At 42.4% G+C, this 27642-nt stretch overlaps 1 protein-coding gene across 4 annotated transcripts in view; it reads right to left on the bottom strand.

Annotated features, from left to right (window-relative positions):
- Positions 1-1902: 1902 nt before the first annotated feature.
- LCLAT1 (lysocardiolipin acyltransferase 1) overlaps positions 1903-27642 on the bottom strand; it is a 241131-nt gene continuing 215391 nt past the window's right edge. For all 4 annotated transcript variants that reach the window (XM_025216037.1, XM_025216042.1, XM_025216023.1 and 1 more), the window contains one exon: positions 1903-2419. In XM_025216037.1, coding sequence (XP_025071822.1) covers positions 1917-2419 — 503 coding nt within the window. In that variant the 3' untranslated portion in view covers positions 1903-1916. The remainder of the gene's footprint in view (positions 2420-27642) is intronic.

Raw genomic sequence — 27642 nt, 5'->3', positions numbered from 1 at the left:
CCTTGTAAGGGGCAGTTAAATATAGGTCAATGATTTCATCCAAAAGTGGCCTGAGATTCAAAAGCATCAGATAACCATGCTTAATGCTCACATTCAAAAGAGAACCAATTTGTCTGCAGTGCTGAGCCCAGTGTTCTAGAGGTGCAAAATAATACACAGTAAAGTCTTCAGACTGCAAATTTACACTTCACAGTAATATAACTCATCATATGGAGTTAGATCACCCCAGCATAGCACAGGCACCTTCCAAAGCCTTTTGGGGAGCAGATCAGAAGAAATAAAGAATGGTCTGTGGCTGTGCAGTAGGCCATCTTTGAGGCTAAATGCCAAAGGCAAGCTGAGGTGTTTGCTAAGTGCTGAGGGTGTTCATTCCATAGTCTCCATAATCTGGAACCTCAATTTCTACTATACGATGAGGATTGTGTGACATCATCAGAAAAAAAAGTGTTCTTTGTCTGTAAAGGTTTGAAAAGACCAATATACCCTTGGTTTATCTGGCATTCCACCAATTTCGCTTTTCAATGCAGGACTCCAACAAAGGACTGGCCTCTGAGAAAGAGGAAAGCCAAGGAGCATACTAGTCTTTGCATAGGGAAATCATGTTTCCTGTGTTGTGATAAGTTGAACTATTTCTTTTGTCATAACTGCGCACAACCAATCATGGCCTGATTGAGTTTTAGCAGATCTGAGTTGTAAACTAAGAAAAAAAAAGTTTTCCTACTGTAAACACTGAGGGTGTCTTTACACATGCTTCAGGGGTGGGGATGGGGGGAGGGCACTTTAATTGGAGTGGCTCTGTCACGTATTTGGTATCCTGCTCTGCAAAATGGTGGTGGGGGTGCTTTAACTAAAGCTTGTTTCACGACATTTGGTTAAAGTGCCCCCACTGCCATTCTGAAGTATGGGGACGCTGACTACAAGAGATGTGAGGGCTGTTGGATCATGCTAACTGGCACGTTCCAGCAGACTCTATTGACTCTGTTCCAATGCACTGTAATTATAGCATGTTGGAGCAGTGCCCCTGCATGTCTACAGGCATCCTGAAGTTTGAAATGACTCAGAAAGCACTTTAAAAACCAGAGAAGCAGCTTCAAGGAGTAGACATTTTTTCAGATTAGTTACTTCTACAGAAAGAAGTCAATACTTGCTAGCTACCTAACAAACAACTGGTTTTGTTTTAGGGGAACAAATGCATCTAAGTAGCAGGTGCAAGTCTTCATAGGGTACAGGTGTTATGTAACTGATAGCTGAACTGCAAGGCAGGGGGGAGGGGACGGTTGGTGGTGGGAGTTGGGGTAGGGGGGAAAAAGCTGGCAGAATAGGTCTTGGAAATATTCAATTAAGACTCATGTTGGGTTGGAGCAGATGGCCCTGCCTGTACAACAACATAAGACATCAAGGTTAAAATTTTCATCTAATTTCTTATTCAATGAGCCAGCCAGTCAACAGCCAGGAAAATCTGTGAGAAAGAAGTTTAAAACAAATACAAAAATATTAGAAATACTGGGGAAGGAAGGGAGAGGGGATCTGAATTTTAAATTTGGTGATTATTTTATGACAAGGTGAGTGTATGGGAGTCACAGATCTGTCTCTCTCAGCTGGACATTGTGTACTTGCACATTTGAAAAGTTCAGGGTGCATCACATTTACTAATTTCTTAATGATTGTTCAATAATCCAGCATGTTATTTCATAACTACAGTATGCTGCAATTGCTAACTGCTTGCAAGAGCAATACTGATATTACATTCAAAGATAAAAACTATCGTTTTCACAGTTAGCAAGAACTAATATTTCTCTTTCTTTTCCACAGAACAAGTGAAAAATATCTTTAGTAATAATGGTAGTAAGAAAAGACTGAGTGTTATCATGCAAAAAAATGTGTCCCTGTACAAAGTCTGCGGCACAAACAGCCTTCTATTCCGTCTTCTCACCATACAAATTTTGTTGTTTATTAACATATTGATGACACGCAAGCTCAATTAATTCTAGCCCTCCAAATATTTTCTGTTGCATGGCAAAAATGATGACCATGATCAAAAGATACCATCGCACAAAGCTGTACAAGTACAGCAGTACAAACATAGCAAGTGTGAAGACTGTCCAGTACAAGAGTGAAATGCACTTAACAACTAGGACCCTGAGTTCAGATTTACATGGTGGAATTATGCTTCGCCCCGTTGCATCGAAGTACTTTTCACCTTCGTAGAACTGCCGGAGTCTCTCCTCTTTCTCTTCCCAACGCTTCTGGCACCAGACCTGCAGCTCTTCCCTGGAAGTGGGCACAGTGTGTACTGGATATCTGCGGACATGAAAATGAATCTCCTTTGGGAAGTTTCCATTCAAAATGTGCTTCTCCGTTTGAGGAATGTTTTGAGGGTATGCCACAGTGATATCATGGATAGCATCAAGGTTATTACCTAGAAGAAACATGTTTGAGAACAAAATAAATACAGACAACAGGATCATCAGTTTTCATGACAATTAATAATGATTAGCTTAAGGCTACAATTAAAAGCTGTCAAAATCATAGTTGAATTCACAAAGGTTTAATGGCAGATACTGACTATCCTACTTATATAATGTTTAAAGGCCAGCAGGTCAATATTTCCTAATCATTTTCTGTATCTGGATTATAGCTAAGTCCCCAAGGGACAAAATGACATTCATTTACAGAAACACTAATCCAGAATTCTCAAAGAGGATGGGTAAAAGCATAATGTTAAATTTCATTTCAAAGAGAGATTAGTATAGGTGTGCCTGGTCTTTGCTCCAAGTAAACATAAGGTTCCGGTCACTTTATTTTCATATCCTTCTGTAAACTGTTTCTTACTGCATTGGAAACTGCAGTTCCCTTTTACCTACTAGCTACGGCACTTTTTGCAAAATGGACTGTAATGGCCATACAAAAAGAAATCTGGTTTAAAATTTGATTCAGATATGTATCAAAAGATACATTCTAATTCATTGACGGGCTACGAAAAAAAGAGAAGAGACAAAAACCCCAGAAAACTAAATCAGGGAAGTCTTCATCTGATAGAAGATGGCGAACAGCTTCATGATCAGCCAGGTTGGGAAACAGAGCAGTCAAATTGACACTCCCCTTTAAATAGAACTATTCAGTGTTTCAAATGCCAGACATTAGTGGCCTTTGCATGAGGCTTATGGTTCCTCAGTACATTCTAGGCCTGGAGAACTAGAAGCGATGTGCAAAAAAGGGAGAATGTTATGTTTGGGTACAGCTAAGTCTATGATTTGAACCTGTCAATCTAATCTAAAAACAACTTTAGATTAGACATTATAGAGGGGTGTTGACAAAAGGACTCTGCTCTTCTATCATTATGCCTGACCGAGCCAATCTACGTGTTAGAACATAAATGTTGCTAAAATAAGTTTTACCATAGCGTCTGTGCATTAATATTAATTTCAGGAAGATGCACTCTTCTGAACATCCCCTCTCCCAGCAGCTTCTGGCCAAATGACATTCTTTTCACATTTCATAAAGCTAACTTTGCTAGTTTAAAAATGATCTAAAAATAGTTGTATTGCACACCAATGTGACATTAATGTTATGATTTGCCAGCCCTATGCTATGATTAATTTTGTGTTGCTGTTTTGATTTGGTTGGTCATCTCAAAGCAGAAAATGGTGAGTTAGAGACTAAATAGATTCAACTTGTCTATAGGGTGAAGCAACTGAAGGCAGTTTCCACCAAAAGGGATTTCATTTCTTAGGTGAAATCACTGCATGGAGACACCAATTTACTGGTCCCAAGATTATCTCCATCTCTGCACCGCTGTCCCACATCTCTAAACATGACATAAAAAGAGTGGGAAGTGTTACTTTAAAAGCCAGTGTTCAAAGTAACATAGCCAAAGTTCAACTCCAAATACCCTGAGGTTAATATTTACTCTGCTTTTGAGAGTTCAACTTGTACTTGTTACCTTGCCCCTTGTTGGCATCAATTTGGCTTCCTGAACACAGTCACCTAGGAACAAATTTCCTTTTGGATTAATTACCTTTAAACCCTGCTTAACAGTGTTCCCTCTCACTCATGTTACCCTCAATCCTCCCCTGTTAACTTGTCAGCTGGTGCGTAGCCAGCTGGAAAAACCTTTGGCCACTGTTTACTGCATGGTTTGCATGAATGTCTAGCAGCCAATATTGTGATGTAGGCAGCATTTCTTAATTTTATCATTTAAGCTGGCATGCTCCGATTGACACGTACAGTAACAATGCACATTACTAGAAATGGTTATAGAAACTGTATGGCTCTGTCCCTGTACACTAAACAGTTGTTCGATCACTCATTAGAGCAACATTATATATTTGGGCCAATTTGCTCATGTGCCGCGAGGGTCTGTGATGCTCTTGCCATAAATTGCTCAGATACAGACACTGGTGAGATACAGATCAGACTGCATTTTACCACTGTGCAATATTATAGTTTTCTCCCATAAAGTGCTGTGCCACATATAGCTTAGGACAGGGGTTGGCAGCTTATACTGCCTGTGAGCCAGAACTGGCTCAGGAAAGTTTCACCTGGCCTGCGGCAGCACAGAGTATCAGGCACAATACAGCTGTGGCATGTCCCCCATCCCCTCTACAGCACCCTCCTGCTGCTCTCTTGTGCCTGCACTGACCCTCATTGTAGTGAGGCCAGATACCTATAGTCCCAGTGCAGCTAAAGGTTGCCAACCCCTGATTTAGATCACTGAAGAATTGCACAGGATTCCCAAGGGCTTGCTGAACAGGTTTTGTAGAGCTATAGAGTCAGATCCCATTGAGATGGGGAATTGCTGCATTCTATACTAGAAGCTTTCAAAATTCCTTTTAAGAGAGCCACAAGTAGAGTGCATCAGAGTAACTCAGCCTTTAAGAATGAACTGTGGCCAGGCCAGTTTCATGCTTTTAAGTCTCCACCTTTGCAGAGGAGCCAGATTTTTTCTCTGCCCCTTTCTAACACTTCTAGTCCCTGTGTTGCAGCTCTGCCCTAGAAGTGGGCATGGCTTGTATTGGGCAGCTACCCAAGTGTTCCTAGATAAGCCTACTAGATACATGCCTCAGTGAGATGTGGATTTCCTAAGTTCTTCCTTCTATACCTGAAGTGCAAAAAAATTATCCTGTTCACTTCTCCCTGTCCACAGGGCTTCTGTTCTATAGACCACTGTAAGCTTACAAGAGTGAAGAAAGGTGGATCAGACCAAGTGACAGCATTACATAAAAATTCCCTTTAGGCTGTTGCTAAAGATAAGCCAGTTTAGCAATGGATCCAGCAGCACTCTGCATAAAAATGCCCTTGACAAAAAATGCTAAATAGTACTACACAACAGCTCTCCAGCCTTCTCTCCATCATTTCTGCCTAGATTCAGCTGAATAATTATCTTGCTGTTATCACCCCTCCTGAGGGGGAGGGGTGGGATTCAGATTTTTCTTAAAATCAAGACATTACACATAAGCAATAAGTAACATTCAACACTTCCATCACCACATTTCAATTTAAAAATAATATATTTATTATACGATGGTGTGTATTAGGCTCTGATGGGGAAATTAAGTAATCTTAACAATGCCCATTCTGTTCATCTGATTAAAACTCGTATTTTGTTAGCATCCTCTCACCCACTCAACTGCATCATGCTTGAAATTAGACAATCCCCATCAGAACAGAGACCAGGTTCTCTCTGCATTGCAAAGTGACTATTACATTTTGACTGTAAATTAATCCTAGGGCAGAGCTCAAAAACTTTTCCACAGTAGCTAGACAAAGCTTTACTGATTCCTTGTTACAAATGGGAAAACTGAGGCAACTGGCTTAGACTAGCAGCGAGTGAGGACTCCTAATTCCCAGTCCTATGTTTTGCTCATTAAACTACCATAATATGATGATAAACACAAAATAAATATTTTTGATAAAGATTAAATGACATAGGTACTTCAAAGGCAAATTCAGCAGTCCTAAAGGCAGAGAAACATAAAATACAGAAATACAAGAGTTAATTTGCAGGGCTCTTTAAACACATCATTTGTCTTGGTCATGAATATTTAGAAACAAAACACAAATGGCATCTTGAAGCTTTTAATTCCCTGGCAGAGTTCACATACAGAGATGACAAACTTCAGCCCTTCTTTAATAACTATTGAAAGGAGCGTGGCCTCTGCTATTATTACCTGCAGTAAGCTGTTGGATCCACACTGCATACCTCAACAACTCAATAAAAAGTTTGAGAATGTTCTCCATTAATCTGTCAATGCCATTTATTAATATGAATAAGGCCATACTGCAACCACACAGCACCATACAAATGAATGCGAGTTTAAAAAAAAAATCACTGCAATAGGTAAGTAAATCCCAGAAAATCAAAAATTCCTTAGGAAAGGTGGAATGTCTTTAATTACAGTCTGGGTCACTTTCTCGGCAGCCATGCTTTTAGGGCTGCCTCTCTCTTCCAGTGCAGGCTCATTTGCTGTGCACTGCAGAAACAAAGAAACAGCAGCTGGTACAGGACAAATACAATTTCAGGGCTGGCCAACAAAAGGCAAGCAAGGGCCACGTCACAGGGAATGATGTGTTATGGGAGAACTGCAGGGCAACCAGAAATGGAGGGGCTGGGGAGAGAAAAAACCGGGTATGCTGTATGTTAGAAACAGCTAAGAAGGGATTAGAAGGGGAAAATGAGAGAATGACTCAGGAATGGAGCCAACTAGAGAAGAGGAGATAGTGGAGGAAGGTGGCAGTGAATATCTTGCTTAGCAAGTTATTTCTAAATAAGAAAGGATGCCACAGGAAGATGAGGAGAAGGAGGGGTGAAGTATGAAAATACCATGCTGTGCAGAAAGTTTAGGTTACTGGACTTAGCTTTACTAATACATTTTACCTCTTATGAGCTCTCTCTAGAATATGACCCGTGTTCCTGTTAAAGAGTGGCAGGGTAGTAGAGGGATTTGGCAGGTGGTGCATTAGCAGAATGTATCGGATGGGAACTGCGTCAAACTGGAGCTTACCGTTACCAAAGGGCATGTAACTAGGTTAGCTAGGAAGCAGGCAGCACTTTCTCCTTACTGAATTTAAAATTTAAAACCCTGCTTACAAATACCTTGTTCTGCACATTTCAAGTGGAACCCATAATCTGTATTTAGAGTCACATTGCTCTAACTACCATTAGCTGTTCTTAATGAGCCAGTAATTGAAAGCGGTAATTGTCTGTAGCCTGTGCTTAATGAGAAAGATCTGAATGAACGGGGATGTACTAACTTTCTGGGATGCTTCTCATTTGTGCAAATGCACCTGCTATTCTGGGAGGAGAGAAGAAATCAAATAGTGCTCCGCTGAATCCAAAAAGTTAGCTCCTCACTGACATTTCACCTTCAGGATCCAAGTTGAGTAATTGCCTAAATGAGCATAACCAAGACAGTGAAAGTAAAAGGTGACAGGCATGCATTTCAATGGTCTAAAACACAACTGTCAGTTTTAGAATCTTTCAAATTCTCCACAGCCCTTTAAAACTTGGGAACAAGTCTATTTAGCACGTAATGGTGAAGCTGTATGCCAAACAGTACGTAAGCACTGCAGTAAACAGGAGCTGCATCACAGTCCTGCTAACTGACTCAGAAAGCTGTATCCCATGCAACCAATAGAGGCAAAGTGGTTAGGTAATGTGTGTCTTAATCTTCACCTACTTAGTAGCTACTAATCTGGAAAAAATCCTGAAAGTATTACTGTGGGATGCTTTGGCTTTAATGCTTCCTGAGAGATATACTCATGCTCCACTTAAACTTGCTCATACTTTGGGATTGAACAATGTAGGATGTTTCTTTTTAAGTAACTACAACACTAAGTTGTTTGCTTTGGGCACTGCAGTCATAAGTGGCAAAAGCTAGCACAAGTAATTCTGACTGGGTTTGCGAACAAAGGAATAGCATCAGCAGTGAGACTTTCTTCATTTAAAATATTTTTTTAGAAGAAAAGTTCATTGTATTTGTTCGTTAGCTCAGATGCTTTGTTAGAATCTTTCTTGTAAGAAGCTCTTTTACTTGACTCAGAGCAAACCTATCGCAGGCACACTGAAATGACATTTAATTGTGAGTTAATAAAATACTAAGAATACTAATAAAAAGGACTGCACCATCAAACCCTTGCTATACTTAAGATATATTGATGACATCTTCATCATTTGGACTTGTCACAACCCAAAGGTGTGATTTTGTTTTGTGTGCGCTTTGGCACCACTGAATTATTTTCCCGCCAATTTGTAGCTTTCTTTGCAGTGTGCATTTCTTCTTTGCAGCACAGAAATGCACTTTGCAAAGAGTTCCCACCATTCGTATTCAAATTCGAGCCCCATTATTGGCTTGTGTGAAATTATTCACACGTGGCGGCTAGCGATTGGCTTGCTAGAAGTATACAAGGCTTGAGTGGTTTCCGCCCAAGTTGGAGGACTCCACGAACACCAGGAGGAGGAGACTTCACGCTGTGTGAAGATCTCTAAGCGCTGCAGAGCCTATCGGACCCAGTGCATTTCAAGCAGGCAACAGAGGTCTGATCAGCCTCTAGCCTCTCCCCGTCGCTGTTCACAATCCTCGACGTATCCCTCTCCCTGCGCGCAAAAGGATCCACGGAGCCTCGACAACTCCATGGGAGTGATCCGAATATTGTCTGAGTCCTCAAACGAGGATTTAAGTGGAGCGGTGCCTGGGAAACTGTCCAGCCTACACCGCGACCATCTTCGGTGTAAGTAAACAATCTTGAATCAACCATTAAGCGTCCGTGCCTAATTCTAGCGTGTCGCCTGTTTTCTCCAACCCAGCGTGCCTGGGCTGCTGGCCACAGCCCGCGTGGCGCGAAAAAGGGCCCGGATCGCTCCCGGCCCGCACAGGACTGAAAAAACTACAATCTCTGATTGAGTTCCATCAGAAATTCAACAATCACCATCCCTCCATCCAACTATCCCTTGAATGCTCCAACACCAAAATCTCCTTTTTAGACACAATGATCAGTATTCAGAATGATAAAATACAGACCACGTTATACAAGAAACCCACAGACCAACATACATATCTGCAAAGAACCAGCAATCACCCTAAACACACCAAAAAAGTTGTGATATACAGCAAGCCCTCAGACACCACCGAATTTGCACTGAGGAGAACACATGGGATTGCCACCTCACCAATCTTAAAAAAGCTTTCACCCAACCACTCCTCCAGAGAGGTAGATCGCACGTTTGAAAGAGCTGCCCGGATACCACGTGAAGAATTGCTGCAGTACAGAAGAAACCCCCCCACAAATCACACACCGCTGGTTATTACATATCACCCCTCCTTCGAACCCATACGGAAAATCCTCAAACAATTGCAACCCATACTAGAAAGAGACCCAATTCTTAGAGAGATGTTCCCAGAGCCACCCATCCTAGCCTTCAAACAAGCACCGAACCTCGCTAACCTCATCACCAGAAGCAAATTTCCTCAAGCCCAGAACACACCAAAAGGATCCAGACCGTGCTATGACAAGAAATGCAAAACCTGCCAACACATCTCTACCACCCCCACTATTACTACACCCCACAACAGAGCCATCACCATTACTGGATCTTACAGCTGCACCTCCAGGCATGTAACATCTCTCATCCAATGCACCAAATGCCCTGATGGAAAATACGTAGGAGAGACCAAACAACAACTGCGCACCAGAATGAATGCACACCGGAAATCTATCAAAGACAAGAATATCTAATTACCTGTGGGGGCACATTTCTCACAAGAAAACCACTCTCCCTCCAATCTCTCAGTCTTGATCCTCAAAGGGAACTTACAAGGCACGTTTCACAGACAAGCCTATGAACTTCACTTCATCAACCTCGTGGATACTAAAAATCATGGACTAAATATAGACATTGGATTTATGACACATTATAACCTGCCTGACATCTGACTCCCCAGGTACCTCTCCACTATTCATCCCCCTTCTCTCCCCTCCACCCAGCCTGTCTCTCACCCATTGACTCCTCAACTGACATCTTCACTGACTGCTTATCTTGTATGCATACCAGCCCAGCCCCTGGCTTCTTTACTTTTCATTCCATCCAGGAAGAGCACACACCAACTGCAGAGACTTCCTCAGGCTGACGAAGGGTTTTTAAACTCAAAGTTGGCTTAAAAATTTTCCCAAGCCGCTCCACTACTCTCCCCCTCCCTCCCCCCTCCCCCAATTCCAATTTACCTGAGATCAGCTGGCCATTTTTAACGCGATCTAACCACCCCAAATGTATGTATATACCCTACTGAGAATCTGGGCATCTGTAATTTGTCCTTACATTACCTGTCTCTGACACAATTTTCAGTTCCAGTTGCACAGAGTACTAAGTAATCCTGCCCCACTCCCCATCTCCTCTGAGCCAGAATTGACTATGATACTGCAGATTATATCCAGACCACTGTAACATCATGAAATGGTTCCTAATAAGCTGCCAGGCCAATCCTGATTTGCATGGTTGCAAGGCTGTTCACTGTGTACCTAGCATTGTGAAGTCACAGGGGCAACAGCTGTACGTAGGGGTTTCCTGCACCCCTCCAGAATATCTAGGGTAATGGGCCTCTGACCCAATATGGGGCCTTGAAGGCACTATCACAATCACAATAATGCAGGGGAATATTACATTTAAAGAATGGCATTGGTCCAGACATTTTGAGACATTCCTTTGAACAATCTGATCAGTAATATAATCAAAACAAAGATAGAAACCAGCAGAGGGAGAGGGATTACCATCTAACTACATCTGATTCCAAAGAATCACAGAAAATATATGTTTGGAAGGTAGCTGGGAAATCATCTTGTCCAACACAGGAAAGATCAACCATAGCTAAACCATTCCTGACAGAAGTTTGTCTAACCTGTTCTTAAATCCTCCAATGTTGGAAATTCCAGATGCTTCCTAGATAATTATTCCAGTGCTTGACTATCCAAGATGGTTAGAAAGTTTTTCCTAATGTCCAAGCTAAATCTCCCTTGCTGAAATTGAAGCCTATTACTTCTTATCGAACGGACAGGGAAAAATAGTTTATAATAATCTCTCTCTTGGTGTCAACCTTTTGTATACTTGAAAACTTATGTCTCCCTCAATCTTTCAGCTCTACAGATTAAACAACCCACTTATTTCATTCTGTCCTCATTGGTCATGTTTTCTAGATCTCTTCTCATTTTTCTTGTTGTCCTCTGGACTATTTTTAATTGTTTCACATCTTTCTTGAAAAGTGGTGCCCAAAACAGGACATAGTACTCCATATGACACACTGCTAGCTTTGAGTAGAGTGGAAAGATTACTTTCTGTCTTACATACAACACTTGTGTATATGTGCCCATACAGTCTTTGCGTGCGTGTGCGCGCAACAATTTGACAGTGCTACCTCATTTTCTATTTGTGCCCCAGATGCTTTTCAGCAGAACTGTTGCCTAGCCAGTTATTCCCCTATTTATGCAGACTACTTCTCCAATTTGTCAAAATCATTTTGAATTTTAATCTTATCCTTAGAAGTGCTTGCAACTCTTCCAGCTTGCTATTGTTTGTACATTTAATAAAAGTGCTCTCTATTCCATCATCTAAGTCATTAAAGGAAATATTGAAAAGTACCAGATGCAAGACAGACCCCCGTGCACAGCCTCACTTGATGCATCCTTCTAGTCAGAGAGTGAGTAATTGCCAACAACTTGGAGTACAATTTTCCAACCAATTAGGTACTCATCTTATAACAGTCTCACCTAGACCATAGTTCCTTAGCTTGTTTATAAGGCTGTCATGGGAGGCAGTGGCAAAAGATACATCACATGCACTGCTTCTCAGCACCCACAAGACCTGTTACTCTCTCCCAGAAGGAAATTAGGTTGGTTTACGTGACAAACCCATGTTGGCTGTTACTTTTTTCATCTTCTAGGTACTCTCAAACAGATTACCTGATTGTTTCAGCATTTCCAGGAATGAAAGTTAGGCTGACTTGTCTATAATTCCCTGGGTGCTCCTTCTCCCTCCTTTTTAAAAAAAATCAACACAATGTTTGCTGTTTTGCAAAAATCTCTGTTCTTGTTTTTCCTCTATGAGGAAAGAGAATTACTCAAAGATTATTCCTAATGGTTCTGAGATTGCTGCAGCCAGCTCCTTATGTACACTAGCATGAACTCAATCAGGCCAGCTGACTTGACCACATCTAACTTTTGTTTTTAATGCCAATTCCACTAGCCATTTGATCAAAGTTAACCTTTTTAGTGAAGACCGAAGCCAAAAAGGCATTGCATACCTTAGCTTTCTTGGTATCGTCTATTATTAGCTTTCTCTCTCCGTTGAGAAGCAGCCTAACTCTTTCCTTGGACTTCTTCATACTACTAATGTAGATATACAGATTGTTTTCTTGTTATACTTTATGTCACTGGCTTGATTTGATTACTGCCCATTGAGTTGATCCCTGTGTATTAACTCTCAACCACAGATAACACCATTGGGCATTTGTTATCTAAAACTGTTTACTGGAAAGTGTTAGTCTTGGCTGCTGAAAGAGTCAGTTTTCTTTGTAAACATACCAGCTACAGGAAGTAACCTTGAGGATTTATAACCCCCGCTAGGGCAGTATAATCTCTGTGGAGATCCAAAACTTCAGACATTTCTCTGGGATAAAGCTGAACCACTTAATAGTGATCGGGGATTCTTTTCTTTTTTTTTTTTTGCCTAAATATACCAATCAAATAAGCAAGCCAGAAAGAAAAAATGTTAATGTCAGTCTTGATTTAGTCCATGTAACAAGCTTTGAATCTAGAGATATCAAGCTAACCTACTCAAGTTTGCACAGGTACTGCAATATAATGGGCTCTCAAAATATTCCCACCTGCTGACTTGAAGAGGTCAAAGAAATGAGACTTTTTCTCTTGAAGTGTTATGTATGGAAATTTCTGGCTTTTTTTTCTATATGATTTATACTTATTATTCATGTTAGACAAATTTAATGACATACAGGCTTTTGGTTTGATGCTAGATTTAGTAACACCCAAAACAGTCTCTCGATTTGAAACCAGCCAGGAAAAAAAAAAAGAGGAAATTCTGCTTTAAATGTGAAGTCTGTTGTAAACCCATTTACTTAATGGATTTTAAAGCAAGAACAGACTAGAATCATTACCTATATCTGACCTTCCAAATACAATAGGCCATAGACTCTTTTCCCGTAATTTTTGCAACAAGGCTGTAACTTTGTTTTGAATTATAACATGTTTTAAGAAAGCCCACAATTTTGTTATGTGGACTTCCAAAGATGAAAAATCTTCCATATCTCTACACAAATTGTTTCAACATGCAACTTATTTTTTTTTCTTTCAGCCACTGGACTTTGTTATGACCTTGTCTGCTAAATTAAAAGGGCTATTTAGAGTTAAATTTCTTCCCCATGGAAGTCCTTCAAGACTGTGATCAACTCACTTCAAGTTTTTCTCTTGAATAAACTGAACAAATTAAAAGCTTATGCCACTCAGTATGTGGCATGATTTTTATAGCTTAGTCTTATAGATCTCGTCTGAATGCTTTCCAGTATTTCAGCACACTTTTTGATATGTGAGCACCAAGCTGGACATCAAGCCACTTAAAGTTTTTAATAAAGCCACAGACATCAGCAAGGCCTTCCTACTTTTGTTATTTCTTTGCCAAGGCTTGTCAAGACTGTCTTCATCTTCCTACTCATAGCTGCACATTTGGAGCTCATCAAATGTTTTAACTGCTACATCAAACGACTTTTCAGCATCACCACACTGCAGGATGCTGTCTAGTATGTTTTGAGTGTGAATTCTATTCTTGGGCCGTGTGTAGACAAAACGAGGAGGGTGCATACATGACACTTTAAAGCGGGCTAAATTCTTTTGCACCATTTAATGGCGTCGGTGTTTGCACGCCGAGGCAGCGTATTGTGTATTAATTCCAGCTGTTGTAGGAAATTCAGCAGCGTAATGTGCCTTAAATGACTTGGGGTGCAGCAAACTAAAACTCCCCCAAGCACTTTTAGTTTGCTGCCCTACAGCTGCAGAGCAAAGCACTGGGCTCCGTGCAGCTCCATGGCTCTGCAGGAAGCTCGTGCAGGCAGCCTAGCAGCAACCCGGGAAAGCAGCTCCACCCAAGAAAAGTGGTGAGTCTGATCTTTTTTTTCCACCCCCCCAGGGCCTGCCTGAGTTGCATGGGGGCCCAGTGCTTCCCTCCGCGTCTGCAGTGCCCCCCGGGACCGCCCAAGCCAGGTGCCTGCTGGTGGGGGTCTCCTGGGTGGGGGTCGCCGCTGCCCTGGAGGGAAGCACCACCCCCTCCCCCGCAGCCCAGGGACTGCTACGCCCACCGGCAGCTTGCCCTTTCCTCCCTGCTGGAGACGCAGGTAAATCGGGTGTGTGCACAACATGGGGGTTTAATCAGCCCTAAACTGAAGCAGTGTTTTTAAAAACCCACTGCTTCAGTTGAGGGCCCCCGTTTCATCTACACATGCCCTTGGTTTTTAGGTACCTGAATCTTTCATTTGGCTATGTTAAAATGCACATTTTCAGATGAGACCACTTCACCAAATGCCCCACATTTACCTCTATTACAGACTTGTCCTCATCATTATTTTCAACTCCACCACTTTCTGTAACACCTGAAAACTTTACTAGAAATTATTAAAATTTTTCTGCCAAATCACAGACAAAATATATATAAGAGCATTAGGATGAGAAGAGTTCTCTGCAGGATTCCACCAGAAATACCACCACAGGATGCTAATTCCCTGTTTACCATTCCTTTTGAGATTTATCAGTTAACTAGTTTTAAGGCATTTATTACCTATAGGCCACTTTTCATCTTTAGCTCTCATAACATTTTACGAAAGATACCATTACCAGTACCCATTCAGGCAGAAAAACAGACAGAAACTTGGCAGGTTTTGTGGCCTCATCAGGGGCCACCATGCCTGCAGGTTTCATCCCACTGCGCCTTAACACACACAGGGTCATCTATGTCATGAGTTGTGCCTGTCAGCAGCTTGAGGTGCAATTCTCTCCAAACCCCTGCACCAATCTCCTTGAAACCTGGCAGGCTTTGTGGCCTCACCAGAGGGTATCACCCCTGCAGTTTTGATCCCACTGTGGCTTAACACATACACGTGACATGAGTTTGGTTTCAAGAATTTGGGGTGCAGTTCCCCCCAAACCCCGTACCCTATCTTCTTGAAAATTGGCAGGCTTTGTGGCCTCAGCAGATGCTACCACCCCTGCAAGTTTACTCCAAATCAGACAGAAAACAACAAAGTTATAGATATTTCATTGATTCCCCATTATACCCTGTGGCCAGATCTCCGAGGCGGCTCTGAGGCTTCGGAGCCGCTTCAGCCGGATCGAAGCGAGAAACTGGTCTGGAGCTCTGGATTGGATCCCTGGCTTCTGAAGCGGCTGGACCCGAAGCTGGATCGAATAGCTGCCTAATTGCACAGGCCTATTAGCTACATTTGAGTGTGCCAACCTGGCAGCTGTAGTTCAGTCTTCAGAGCAGTGCTCACCCTCCCGCCCAGCATCTGAAGTGTTATTCTGTGAATTGCGAACTATAAATAAAATGCACAACATGCGGAGAGTAAGGGGTAGGATGATGGGGGGGAGGGGCGGGGGGCGGAGAAGAGTACAAGGATTTGAATAAGTTATTTTCAGTTGCTAAGGGTGACCAGGCATAACTGACTCATTGCTCTTAATTCCATCATTCTTAAACTGTTTGTCAAACCTAAATAATGAAAATACTTGGCCTGTTTCCCCTGTGATGTGCACTTGCTCTCTCTCAGCCTCCCATAGGGCTACATATTCATTCTACATACATGTACATGATGTAGTTTTGCAAGCTCAGTCTTTTCATAGCAACATTAAACTGTCTTATTAGTGATGACAGTATGTTCCTATCTAAGACATGCTGCTATAGTGTTCCAGATCACTGCAGAAGGTAATGTTTCATATAAGGAGAGACAGTCAGGAACTGAAGTACTGCTAGGTATTTGCCCAAATCCAGTAAGTCTGAGCATGGATTGCCTAGCAAACACCGCATAAACTCTGAAGGCAGCATTCACAGAGATGCTTAACATAAAAAATAATTTACTACACAGCAATAAAATCCATTTTAAAAGTGTCCACTACCCCATGACAGAGATATCTGTAGAAGAACAAATATGTAAAGATGAGTAAAATTGTCAAAAATAAATAAATAAATGGGACATTCAAGTGTTTTCCAGAAATCCTAGTATCAGGACGGAGGTGGAATCCTTAGAGATTTACAAAGGATACATGCACACAGTCATGCATATATCAAATCACTTGGCTCCTGACATGTATAAACAACCTCACATTGCTATTTTACTTTTGTGACTTTCTAGCAATAGTATAAATGGCTCACAACTCCCTCCTGTCTCAGTCTTGGGTATTTGTTTCTCAAGAGCTAGGCTGAACAAGTACCTTACCTATTCATAATCCCTTCCTCTCTGCCAGTGCAACACGTGATCCACATCTGCTGTAATACCACCCCCTGTTTCACACTTTAACACCATCATTTTTTGGAACGGAAACACACAGTAACAGTTATTGGAAGGTAATTAAAAAATGTTTTAAAAGTGAGAGTTCTTGCTTTTGCTTCTATCTGACCTCACAACATTAATGGTAAAAATTAATGCTGTGCTTTGCAAATGGCTTGAGAGAGACAGACTGGGAAAGTTATTTTGGGCTTGAGTGTTCTCAGCATGGCTTAAGCAGAATTTAGGTGCCTCATTAACAAAAAATGATCCAGAATGACCCCACTCCAGCAGCTGCAAAATCTTTTAGGCATCTCGATTCAAAAGGGACCTCCATTTTGTCCAGCAAAGATCCCCCATGTACACACAGAAACAATTCAGATCAGCCACCTAAGAGGCACCATACTCCTACCTACATTGTGTTGTGATCCATATAATTGTGGAGAGAAACCTAAGTTCTTCTGAAGTCCCTGATTCCTTAGGCAGACGGAGAGTATGCCTAGCAACTCGTTAAATGCCAGCAGCCTGCATGCAAAAGCCTAGTGTTTAAGAGTACTCATCCTAGAAGTGGGAGACCTCAGCCTGAAGGTATTTGAGGCCTCATCTCCACTTGTTGGAAGAATGCTTTTCCAACCAGGCTTGCAGGTCTCTGGACAACCCGAATACACAATTAATGGAGCTAGGAAGACAGCAAGAAAGAACAAACATGACTACAGCTCAGGAAGGAGTGCGCTCCCCTGGGAGGGGGCAGTCCTAGGTTCCTGTTCCTGCTGTCAGTGTTACTTCTTTTTTCTTAGCTAACAGGACAATGCGTAGATGGCCAGTACACCACTCAAGGGGCTAGAAGGACAAGAACATGGGAGTGAAACTCTACTGACCTGTCCTGAAAGCATTTCCCTGAGAAGGAGTGCTGGGTTCTGCAGCCTGGGCTATTTCTGATTTTTCTGCCAATCAATGTCTACTGTAAATGGTGTAAACAGGAACCAGAAAGCCAGGACGATTCCTTTCCAGGGGAACACCCTCCTTACGCTAGAGTTGTTCCCTCCTGCTTGTTTTCTCTCTTGCTCCCTGAATCTTTCCTTCTTGGCTGCCCAAGTTCAACGGAAGAGGTGGAGGGCAGTGCCATCCAGCCTAGGCTTAAATCTGATGGTTACAGACACTTCCTCGGGAAGGGGATATGTGGGTTGGAATCCCTCCTGGGCTGAGAATGTCCTAGAACTGAGGTTTGCCATTTTATGGGCAAGCACTCCAATGACTAGGCTACAGGGCAAAAGGTGAGCACCACCACTAACACTCCCATTTGAGACTCGACCTGGAGCACTGTGCTTTATGTGAACAAAAAACTGCTGTAATTTAGACAACTTGGCTTAGTTAGGTACTTCCCATTTGGGCACTATGGCTCTTGAGATGACAGAAGTAACTAATACAAAGCATTGAGCGTTCACTCTGAGTAGGGACACGAGCATACCTCTATGTCTAGGTACCTCCTGCTCAGCACCTAGTTGATGTGTGTGGATCAACCATGAGATGCACCTAAGCCTCCCCATTTACCACAGAGGGAATCTAAGGACCTACCCTGTTGATTGGGATCCCCTTGCTGGAGCCAGGCACCTAAATTTTAAGGCATTGTAGTGCCTAAGTGGAGGTGTCTATAAGGCTGATTTGCACCTGGCTTCTTTTCTTCAAAAGAGGAAATGAAAAAGAAAGCTACAACAACAAACCCTGTTAGATTAAATACACTGAAACCCATGATCTGTTTACATTGTGCTATCATTAAAACTAGAGTTTTTACTGTCTCAGTTAAAACATCTATATTAAAATGGACCATACTTCTTGCTTTCCCAGTCTATTCCATCAGGTTCAATTCATTTTCTTGCCATTTGTCCAAGACTATCACTCTCCTCAATTTACTTAAAAAACATCTGCCTTTTATAGCTCTGGAATAAACATACCCTTTGTTTAAGAATTTCCTAATTATATTTACGGAACCGGAACACTTTTCCCCCCACAGGAAAGTCTCTTTAACTCATGCTGCCTCCAGTCTGTTACAAAATTATGGAAACCTGGGGTAGTACAGAACCAGAGATTAGAGAAAAAGCAGTATGGCAACAATCTTTAGAACAAGAAAATGATCACAATGGAATAAAAGTTGATCTGGCCAAAAAAAAAAAAAAAAGTTACCCTCTTCTTTTCAGATGAGTCCATAATGTTTTTAACTTTCCTCAGAAACAAATATTTGTTTAACCTGTTGATGGAAAGAGGCTGCTGTTTAATAGTAAAGCGATACTGCAAGAACAACGACGAGCAAAGCAATGGCTATAAGAAAAGTCAGACTTCACAGTCAATTCCTTAGCAAAATCCAGGTCGAAACTTTAGGGTAGATTCTTCCCATGGAATCTCTGATTTAGGTTTCCAGTTAAATCTCTCTGTCTCTCTGTAACTCCTTAGCATCTGATGAAGTAGGATGTTACCTACAAAAGCTCAAACCTCTCTTAATCCGTTAGTCTCTAAAGAACAGAGCACACATTCACCCGGTGTTGGTGGGGACAAATCTTAGACCAGGTTCTGCCATTTTTAAACCAGTCTATGCATGCCAAACTTCTGTTCTGTTATGGGTATAGACCAGTTTTGTGTGCTAAATTTCTGTTCTATTATGCGTATAGATCACTGTCTGATCACTTATACTAGTAAAAGTATAAGGTATGTACCTGGTGGAAGGTGCTACCCTGCCCTACATCCTGCCTGAGTTCAGACTAACATAGCTAACCATCTCTTTCTCCTTAGAGTTTGCTTTGCACTTTCATCACTATCCCAAGGCAACCACTAGAGAGTACTCTTTAGCTACCCAGTGACCTTACACTGTTTCATAACCCTACCTTTATGCACTGTCCCAAGCATCACTTGTGACCTGTCTAGCCTTCAAGCCCAAAGGAAAACAAAACTGGCTGCTAATTCGGGTTGAGTACTCCAAAATATTACAGATGAGCTAAATGACATGTACAGTGCATGAGAAAAAAATAGAAAAGTCTCTCAGACTTAGGGAGGGTCGGTGTTAAAAATATGACAGATATTAAATCAAAATGCTGAATAAAAATGCACACTGCTACAAGATAAGAACAAAAATTACTCGTTGAAAGAAACCCCCTGCCAGTAGCTACCTCAGACATTTGGACTAAATGCTTCCACTTAAGTCCTGCGCTAATCTCTTGCATTTCATGCCTCACCACTTCATTCCATTTACATTCTCAACCACTGTGGCTCTCCTTTCAGTGCACAAAGCAATGAGAACACAGAACAGCACTAGCATCTGACAACACAAAACACAATTTTGGTATTTGGTCAGCTGTTATCATTAGGTTTATAACTTCTCTCTAATTACAAAAAATTACACTCATCTTATCTTTTTGCCCTATCTTACTTTAAAACTAGCACAAACAATTTGTTCTGACTGTATCTTCTGTTAGAAGTGCCTCTAAATAGGGACCTGTGCTTACTGGCTGATCAGTTCCCAGCTGAGATGTATTTACCCACAAACATACTCATCTACATATCTTTTTGAATGAATTCAGTTTCAAGCAGACAAAGCACTTGAGCTTCAATTAACTTGCATAGCTCCGGCCCTAAATTAGTCAACAGAAAAGATCCTCTAAAATCATTTGACTCTACAAAGAGGCATTAATGCCAATCCCTGATCTTCCAATGAAGACAGACTTACTACACCATACATGCCTATCCCTCCCACCCCCAATGATGTACTCTCCTAATGGTATACTTGCCTGACAATAGCGAGTGATAACAGAACAACAGATTAGAAAGGGATTTATATAACATTACAAACAACAGGCATTTACGTCCATGGCTGGCTGGCTGGAGAAACAATCTTATTGTTCCCAATCCTCTGGCACTAAAACAGTTTCTACCAGAACATAATACACAAGTGGACAAATCTTATTAAATTTAATCAGCCTGATACTTGGGGGAGCTGTCTTAATCAGAAAGGGATTTAATTAAAAGCTTCAGCTCCAATGAATACTGTTTAATTATGACTGACTAATATTTATCCACAAAGAAGAATCTGTTTCAGGATTAGTCCGAGACCTGGAAGAAGCCAAATACATCAATTTAATAATGGAATGCCTAATTAAACTATAATGGAATCCTAATTGTGATATATTGCTTTGTAGTGCATATGATTTATTTAGTACAATTGCTTTTCAGTAGGCTCATTAGGGAAAGTTAAACAAAATGCAACAGTAAGAAATAAAAAGAAAACCCCCCCAGACTGACAGATCAGAAATTCCAAGATGATACAGTGTGGTGTCAAATGCTTCTCCCTCTGTTGCTTCTGCCAATCCCTCAGGTATTTTTTGTAAAACGTTAAAAGGGGTAATATGTTTCCTTTCCTTTGAAAGACAGGGGACTAGATTGATTCTGCCTCCTATGGCAGCTGCTTTGCCAGGGCTACTGGTATAAATGGGCTATAATGCTGGAAGCTCCATCTGCCTTTGGATTTCCTCAGCGTGGAGGAATCCTCAGATGGCATGCTGGCTCCTGGCAACTTTCTCTCTCCCAGTTTCCCATGCAAGGACTCATACCCTGGAAGAATTGAAATGTGGTGTAAATCTCCTCCAGTCATCCCTACTGATGTATCAGTTGCCCTTTGATTGCTGGGTGCAGCAAACATCAAGCAAACTTTTTTGTTTTAAACTATTCAGTTCTTATTGGCAAAATATATCTAACTCATGTATAGAGGATGAACTCATTTAACTCATTTCTGTTCCAGTTGTTGGTAATGTTGGCAAACCAGGAGCCAAATGCTGCCCCAGTTACATTAAGACCACTGAAGACAGTGAGTTTGCAGAGACACCTGAAGGCACACTTTGGAATGCAGAATTTTAATTAATGGAAGGAAAGCATGCAAAGGAAAGAACCCAGCTTAACTTTCTGATGACCATGAGTTTTCAGGGCTAACAGGTGTGGGGGCAGAACATGCAGCTTCACCTGTCTATTAAGCATATTTAATTAGGAATTATTGATCTAAGGCACTAACAAGCACTCTCTTTACAAAATTACTGTTCAGAGAACTGCACTTTAATAAGTAAATGAAGGCACTACTATTCAAATTACATTCTGTAAAACATTTTTTCAGGTTCATGTCTTTATTTTGGGTCTAACCTTGCTCAGTACATATTCATCTTTTAAAAATAATATATTTAAATCTGACAGCAATTCCTCTTTTGTTTAAAAATATCTTCTGCTACTGCTTCAAACTGAACTCAAGATTAAACTCCTGGTCTTACCCTTTCACTATCCACAGAATTACCATTTCAACATGATGTGATCATGTATAGGCCACTCAGGATCCTAAATTCACATTAGGCTGCCTGCTGTAGTACATCCTTTTTTCACTCCCAGAAATTCAGAAATGTGTCAGCATGGGTTAAAAGCAGACAAACAAACAAAACAACCCAAAGTATCTTAAGTCAGGGGTGTCAAAGATATGGTGCACAATGCTGCCTCCACATTGTGGACCGGGATATCACATGCAGCACATGCTGGCCCCAGCTCTGCGTATGACATGTGGCACATGGAGCTTGTCTGGTATAGGCTGCACATGGTTTTTATGCTTAAGCCAGCATGCACACTGCATGCAGCACACAGGGCCAGTCTGGGGAAAGTGCTGCATGCAACACTTGCACCAGGCCAGCCCAGCACACTGAAGCTGGGCCAGTCCAGATCAGGCCCACGTACCAGCTGCACATGCCATATCCAGCATGCAGGACAGATCTGGCATGGGCACCATACACAACACACACTCTGGACCAGATCAGTGCATTGCATTGGGCTGTGAAAAGCACATATGGCATGCAGTGTAGCCATGGAGTATGTGCTGCATGTGGTGCCCATGCCACACCAATTCTGCACACTGGATCTGGGGCAGTCAGGATCAGGCCTATAGACTGTCTCATGTGCTGAATCCAGCAAACAGGGCCAGTTTGGTGCAGGTGCCACAAGCAGTGCATGCCCAGGACTTACCCTGTAAACCTTGTGTAGCATGTGCCCAGACTAGCTTCATGTACCATATGTGGCACTGGTATGTGCTGCATAGAGGTCCTGGGGATGGAGCCAACGCGTATAAGGTGCATGAAGTGGCAACACCAGACCAAGCCTGCGGGCTGGCCAGAGAGGCCTGATACTAGTACAGTTCTTAAGTCTCAGGATTCTTACCGAGACACAGTGTTACCAACTCTGTGAGACAAACAAATGATGAACTGGATGTTCCCCCAGCCTAAAATTATTTTAAAATCATGATCTTTGCTCTTCTTCCTCCTCTCAGCAGAGTACACGACACTAATCAGTGGGTAAGCACTGTTTCTAAAGCCTCTGGCTCTTATTTAATCTAGTCACATATGCTGCTACATTTCAGCACTACAATGGCAGCCCATTGCTCGGGAAAGATCTTGCAGTGACCACGCTTGTAGTATCGGACAAAGTAAGCTATTACCTACGAGAGCGTATGTTTCTGGACATGTTAGTCTCTAAAGTGCCACCTGTCCCTGCCTTCTGCCTGTCCAATAAGGCTAACTATAGACAGTCAAAAAGCCTGAGGCTGAATAGATTTCATCTTTGCAGGTTAGTCTAAAATGCAGAGATTAAACTGACTAAGGGAACAAACATTTCCTTGTGATTCAGGAAATGCAGCCACATGCCTGCAGTGGCTCAGGCCAGCCACCAGGGGGCACCAGAGTATGGCTCTCTGGCATGTAGCCAGCATAAGCTGTGTGTTTGCTTCCTCTTCCTGCTGCCCCCAAGGTCGCTGGGATTTGCAGTTCAGAATCACAACAGCAGGACTTTACAGGGTTGGACATCACTTGCTTGTCCTGCTTCCAGGTGCCTCTGGGATTTATAGTCCACAGTTGCAGCCAGCAGTAAGTTTAGCAGGGCAGGGCAGGACAGCTCTGTACCTAGGGGAAGGTGTGTGTGTGTGTGTGTGTGTGTGTGTGTGTGTGAGGGGGGGGGTTAACCTTCTCCCTGGCCCCAGCCCCCATCTGAAGTTTGCTGGGGGGGAGGGGGGCAGTCCCTGCCTCCCACCCCCCAACCCTTCTCTGCTGGAGCAGACAGCACAGACCACCCCAGGGCAGCAAAGCATGCTGGGATGCTGGGGGACTGTGATTTAACTTGAACTAAGAAGGGGTCTGGGACAGAAATTTCATAAACCAGTTTGACCCAAATCAGTTAGGTTTGATGCTACATTCAACAAGGTTTATCCTAAACCAGTTCAGCCATTTTGACACTGGTTTATGTGCACTGAGCTTCTATTCTGTTACAGGTTTAAACCAGTGTCTGATTACTTAAACCAGTTTACGTGCAACTTCTGTCTCTAGCTCAAGAGTTCACTTTCCCTGCTGGCAGCAGCAGGAACTACATTTCAGGCTGCCAACAGCCGCATCTTCTTGCCAAAGCCAATCTTGCCATGTCATTTCCAGTTTGGCCAGAAATCACCATGAGAATTTAAGAAGGGATGGGTGGAAAAAGTGTTACAAAATTGGAGGACACAAGAAAGCATGATAGTTGGCAATGCCATCAATGAGTAATCCACAAGCAATTCAGTGCTGTGTGTGTAAAAAGTTCAGTTTTTGCAGAAAATATCTGCCTTTGGCTTTGGTTGTTTATAGGATGTTACATTCAGCAGTCCCTTTATATTAAAGCAAGGGTTGACAACCGGGATACATGTACCTCCCAGAAGTACTTGGAAAGGGGCTGGGGAGTAAACGTGGGTAGGCGGGGATGGAGCGCTGCCACCTCCCAGAAGCAGAGCCGGAAGGGGAGGGTGGGGGGCCGAGGGCAGTGGCTCCCTTCCGTAGGCCGCACAGGCACCGAATGCAGGGGGAGTTCACATGTGGCAGTCACCACCACCATCCATCACCCTGCGTCGCCGCATGCAAGCCCCCCTCCACTCCGTGTCCAGCCCTCACTACCCCTCCCTCCCTGCTCCACCAGAACTGTACTCAGAAGATTGAAAACCCCTGTATTACAACAACTGAAACCTACTGAGACTGCCTAAATACTTTTATTCTTAGCCAAATGGAGGCTAATTTCTGAGCTTCTATCTTCCTTTATTTTCAAACCTCTGGCTCTGTCAATTTTACCAGTCTGAAAGGAAAAAATTAACTTCTGCTTCAGGGCTAGCTGAAGAACAGGCTCTGGCTAACTGTGCCTCTGTAAGTCTGGCCTTTTCATTAAAGCAGAAGGGGTAAGGCTACTTATACTGGTGTTTTGGCCCAAGTGAATCGAGCTCTACAATTCAAGTAGGAGCGTAGTATGTGGGTTTTGTAATCCGCATACCACACCTCCGCATTGGTCAATACCATGTGCTCTGCTTCAGCGCAGATTTATGGGATACCCTCAGGCACCAGAAAGCTGGCAGCTGAACTCTCATTTGGAAAAATGTGAGCATCGTTGCATTGCTTGAAAACCTCTGTACAAATACTCATCTCTGCGCCCACATGAGACAATGCAACTTAGCTGGCTTAGGCACTGGGATCTTTATGCGTAGTCATTAACAATACTTTTATCATTGATTTTTAGCACAAGAGCAAATACATAACTAAATGGCTATTGATGAGAGCAATTCGGGGTATGATTAGATTTACTCTTTGAGACTTAGAGATGCAAAGGGCCTATTTTGGTTATCTAGTCTAGTCCCCATCAAGGCTGCAGGATTGTTTTCCAGACCTCAGATATTTTTAGCTTTTAAAAAACCCACAAAATCCCACACACAGAATGGGTGTTGTTCAAATGGAATCTTTAGCTGCCCTGCTTTACTTTTCAAAGTGGAAATAAAATGAATTTAGTTTTAGAAAAAATGTGTCCAATTAATGAGCGCTGAAAACTGAAGTCTTCCATTTACCGCAGAACATTTTCTACATAAGCAATGGCAATATAAACTCACTTCATAACCCTGCCAACAGCTTTGCCCACTCTGTTTTTAGGGGCACTAAAATAAGAGATGTGGGTTTGAGAGAAGAGTTTTACATAAAGTCTTTGACGTAGACTGTAATTGCTTGTCTTTTTTTTCAAACCAAAGTAAAATTGGAGTTATCCAAATCCTGTGAGTGAAACAAAAGAGATACAAGAGAAAAACAAACTAAGACCTCGAATATTTTCCTTCTTTCAAAGCAATATCATTCTAGAGTTAAAAATTGATAAGTGGTTAATGCAACCTTAATTACAGTATATTATCTAGAAAGCAGCCTTTCAATTCTGACAGCAAAACCCATTTAGCACACCAATAACTTCTGTTCAAATATCTCTGGCAATGTGTATTTAAGTGGACTGCATACCAAAGTGACAGAAACTCTTTGATCAATTTCTAAAATATATTGTACATCAAATACCATCTAATCAGAACCTAGCTCTACAGGGGTGAATACGCTGCTGCAGAAGTAAATACCACATACAAAGAGACTAGATAACAGAATATTTTTCTACCATGCTAGATTTATGAATTCACAGGTTTCCACAGAATTATGTTCACAGAGGGCACATCTACACAAGCGCATTTGCTGTACAGTAACCAAAATTACTGCACAGTATGGGCATGTGTCTATATGTGCATGCCCATACTGTGCAGTAAATATGGCGACTTATGCCAACTTGAGCATAAATTTGATACTTGCATCATGCAGGTATCAAATTTATATCCAATGAGTTACTGAGCAGTAATGCATGTGTAGATGTGTTACTGCACAGTAGCATAGTGTGTGTGGACTGACTTGGGACTAACTTTAATCCCAAGTCACTCCACATGCAGAGTTAATTCACTTTAATGCCTGCACGTGTACACACCAGCCTATTCCCGCTTAGTGTACAGTAACTGTAAGCCGGTGTAAATACATGTAAATACTACCCAGAGTGTAGTAACAAGTGAATAATTCTACCACTAAAATAAAAGCCTGAACACTCCTGCATCTTAATGTGACTGTTATATTGAATTATGGCAGGGTCCATGATGATGAAGTGACATTGTGGACAATAACCCCAAGGTAGAACAAGGTTGGCAAGAGCCCATGAGTCTGCATTGAGTTTCCAAACCAAACAAAAATAAAGGTGGTGGTGGTGGGGGGGGGTGTCTTACTTTTTTCAGTGATACGCTGAATACAGGCATTTTTGCTCAATTATTTTTTTATTTTACTTGACCTGAAATGGGAAACTAATGGTGCTTTGATAACTACTGAATGGCTGGCTAGTTTTACTGGTGTTCCTGTGCTCTCCACTGCAGCCTCTGTTTACAAAGTTATTTTGCCAGCTGCTAAAAGTAGTGAACGTGGGGCTCTTCTCCATGGAGATATCTCTGTCCTATTTCTCCAGAATGAGCTAGTGGACTGAATCAGAATAGCAACCAGAAAGTCCTCCCAAAGCTGTTTCAAGCAGCATGACAGCATGTGCCTGGGCTGATTTCATAGATAAGATTTCATAGACATTATGAAGGGCCAGAAAGTCAGCTGGGCTCAAAGGATGCCAGCAAGATAGGCATCCAAATGTTTCTTGAAAGTGTCCAGAGTTGGTACTTGCGGGGGAGTCCATTCCAGGCCTTGGTGGCTCAGACAATGAAGAAGTTTTTCCTTATATCCAGCCTAAAACAGTCTTGCAGGAGTTTGTGACCGTTGGTCCTTGTCTTCCCTTGGGGCGCTCTGGTGGCAGTACATCCTATGTTGCTTCCTGTAATAGGGAACCCTTACCCTGTTACAGAAAAGTGGAATGGCCCCTTTAAGGGAAAGGTTTTTGTGAATGGGACAAAGGCAGCTGGCAAGACTGGGGTTAACAAACGGCAGACAGGTCAGCTGATAGGGCACGTGCTTAGATGGGGGCAGGGCTCAGGGCATTTAATCCTTGGCCAGAAGAGCAAGGGGATCTGGCCCTGGAGACTGCAGTGGAAGACGCTTCAGAGCAGGAGAATGCCACCGCTGAGTGGTGATGTGTAGGGAGTGCATGTGCACCCCCTGACCGGCTGCACTCACCGCTTAGGCGGTGGGCAGGGGGGAGCGCTGGTGCCCCCCTGCAAGCGTGGGCCAATCACTGGAGCCGCTTCCGGGAGTGGGTGCGGGCGCCC

Source organism: Alligator sinensis, unplaced genomic scaffold (assembly GCF_000455745.1).
Source record: "Alligator sinensis unplaced genomic scaffold, ASM45574v1 scaffold138_1, whole genome shotgun sequence".
In the NCBI taxonomy this organism is placed as follows: domain Eukaryota; kingdom Metazoa; phylum Chordata; order Crocodylia; family Alligatoridae; genus Alligator; species Alligator sinensis.
Note: the sequence above shows the minus strand (reverse complement) of the source record. Positions and strands in the feature narration are given on the sequence as shown.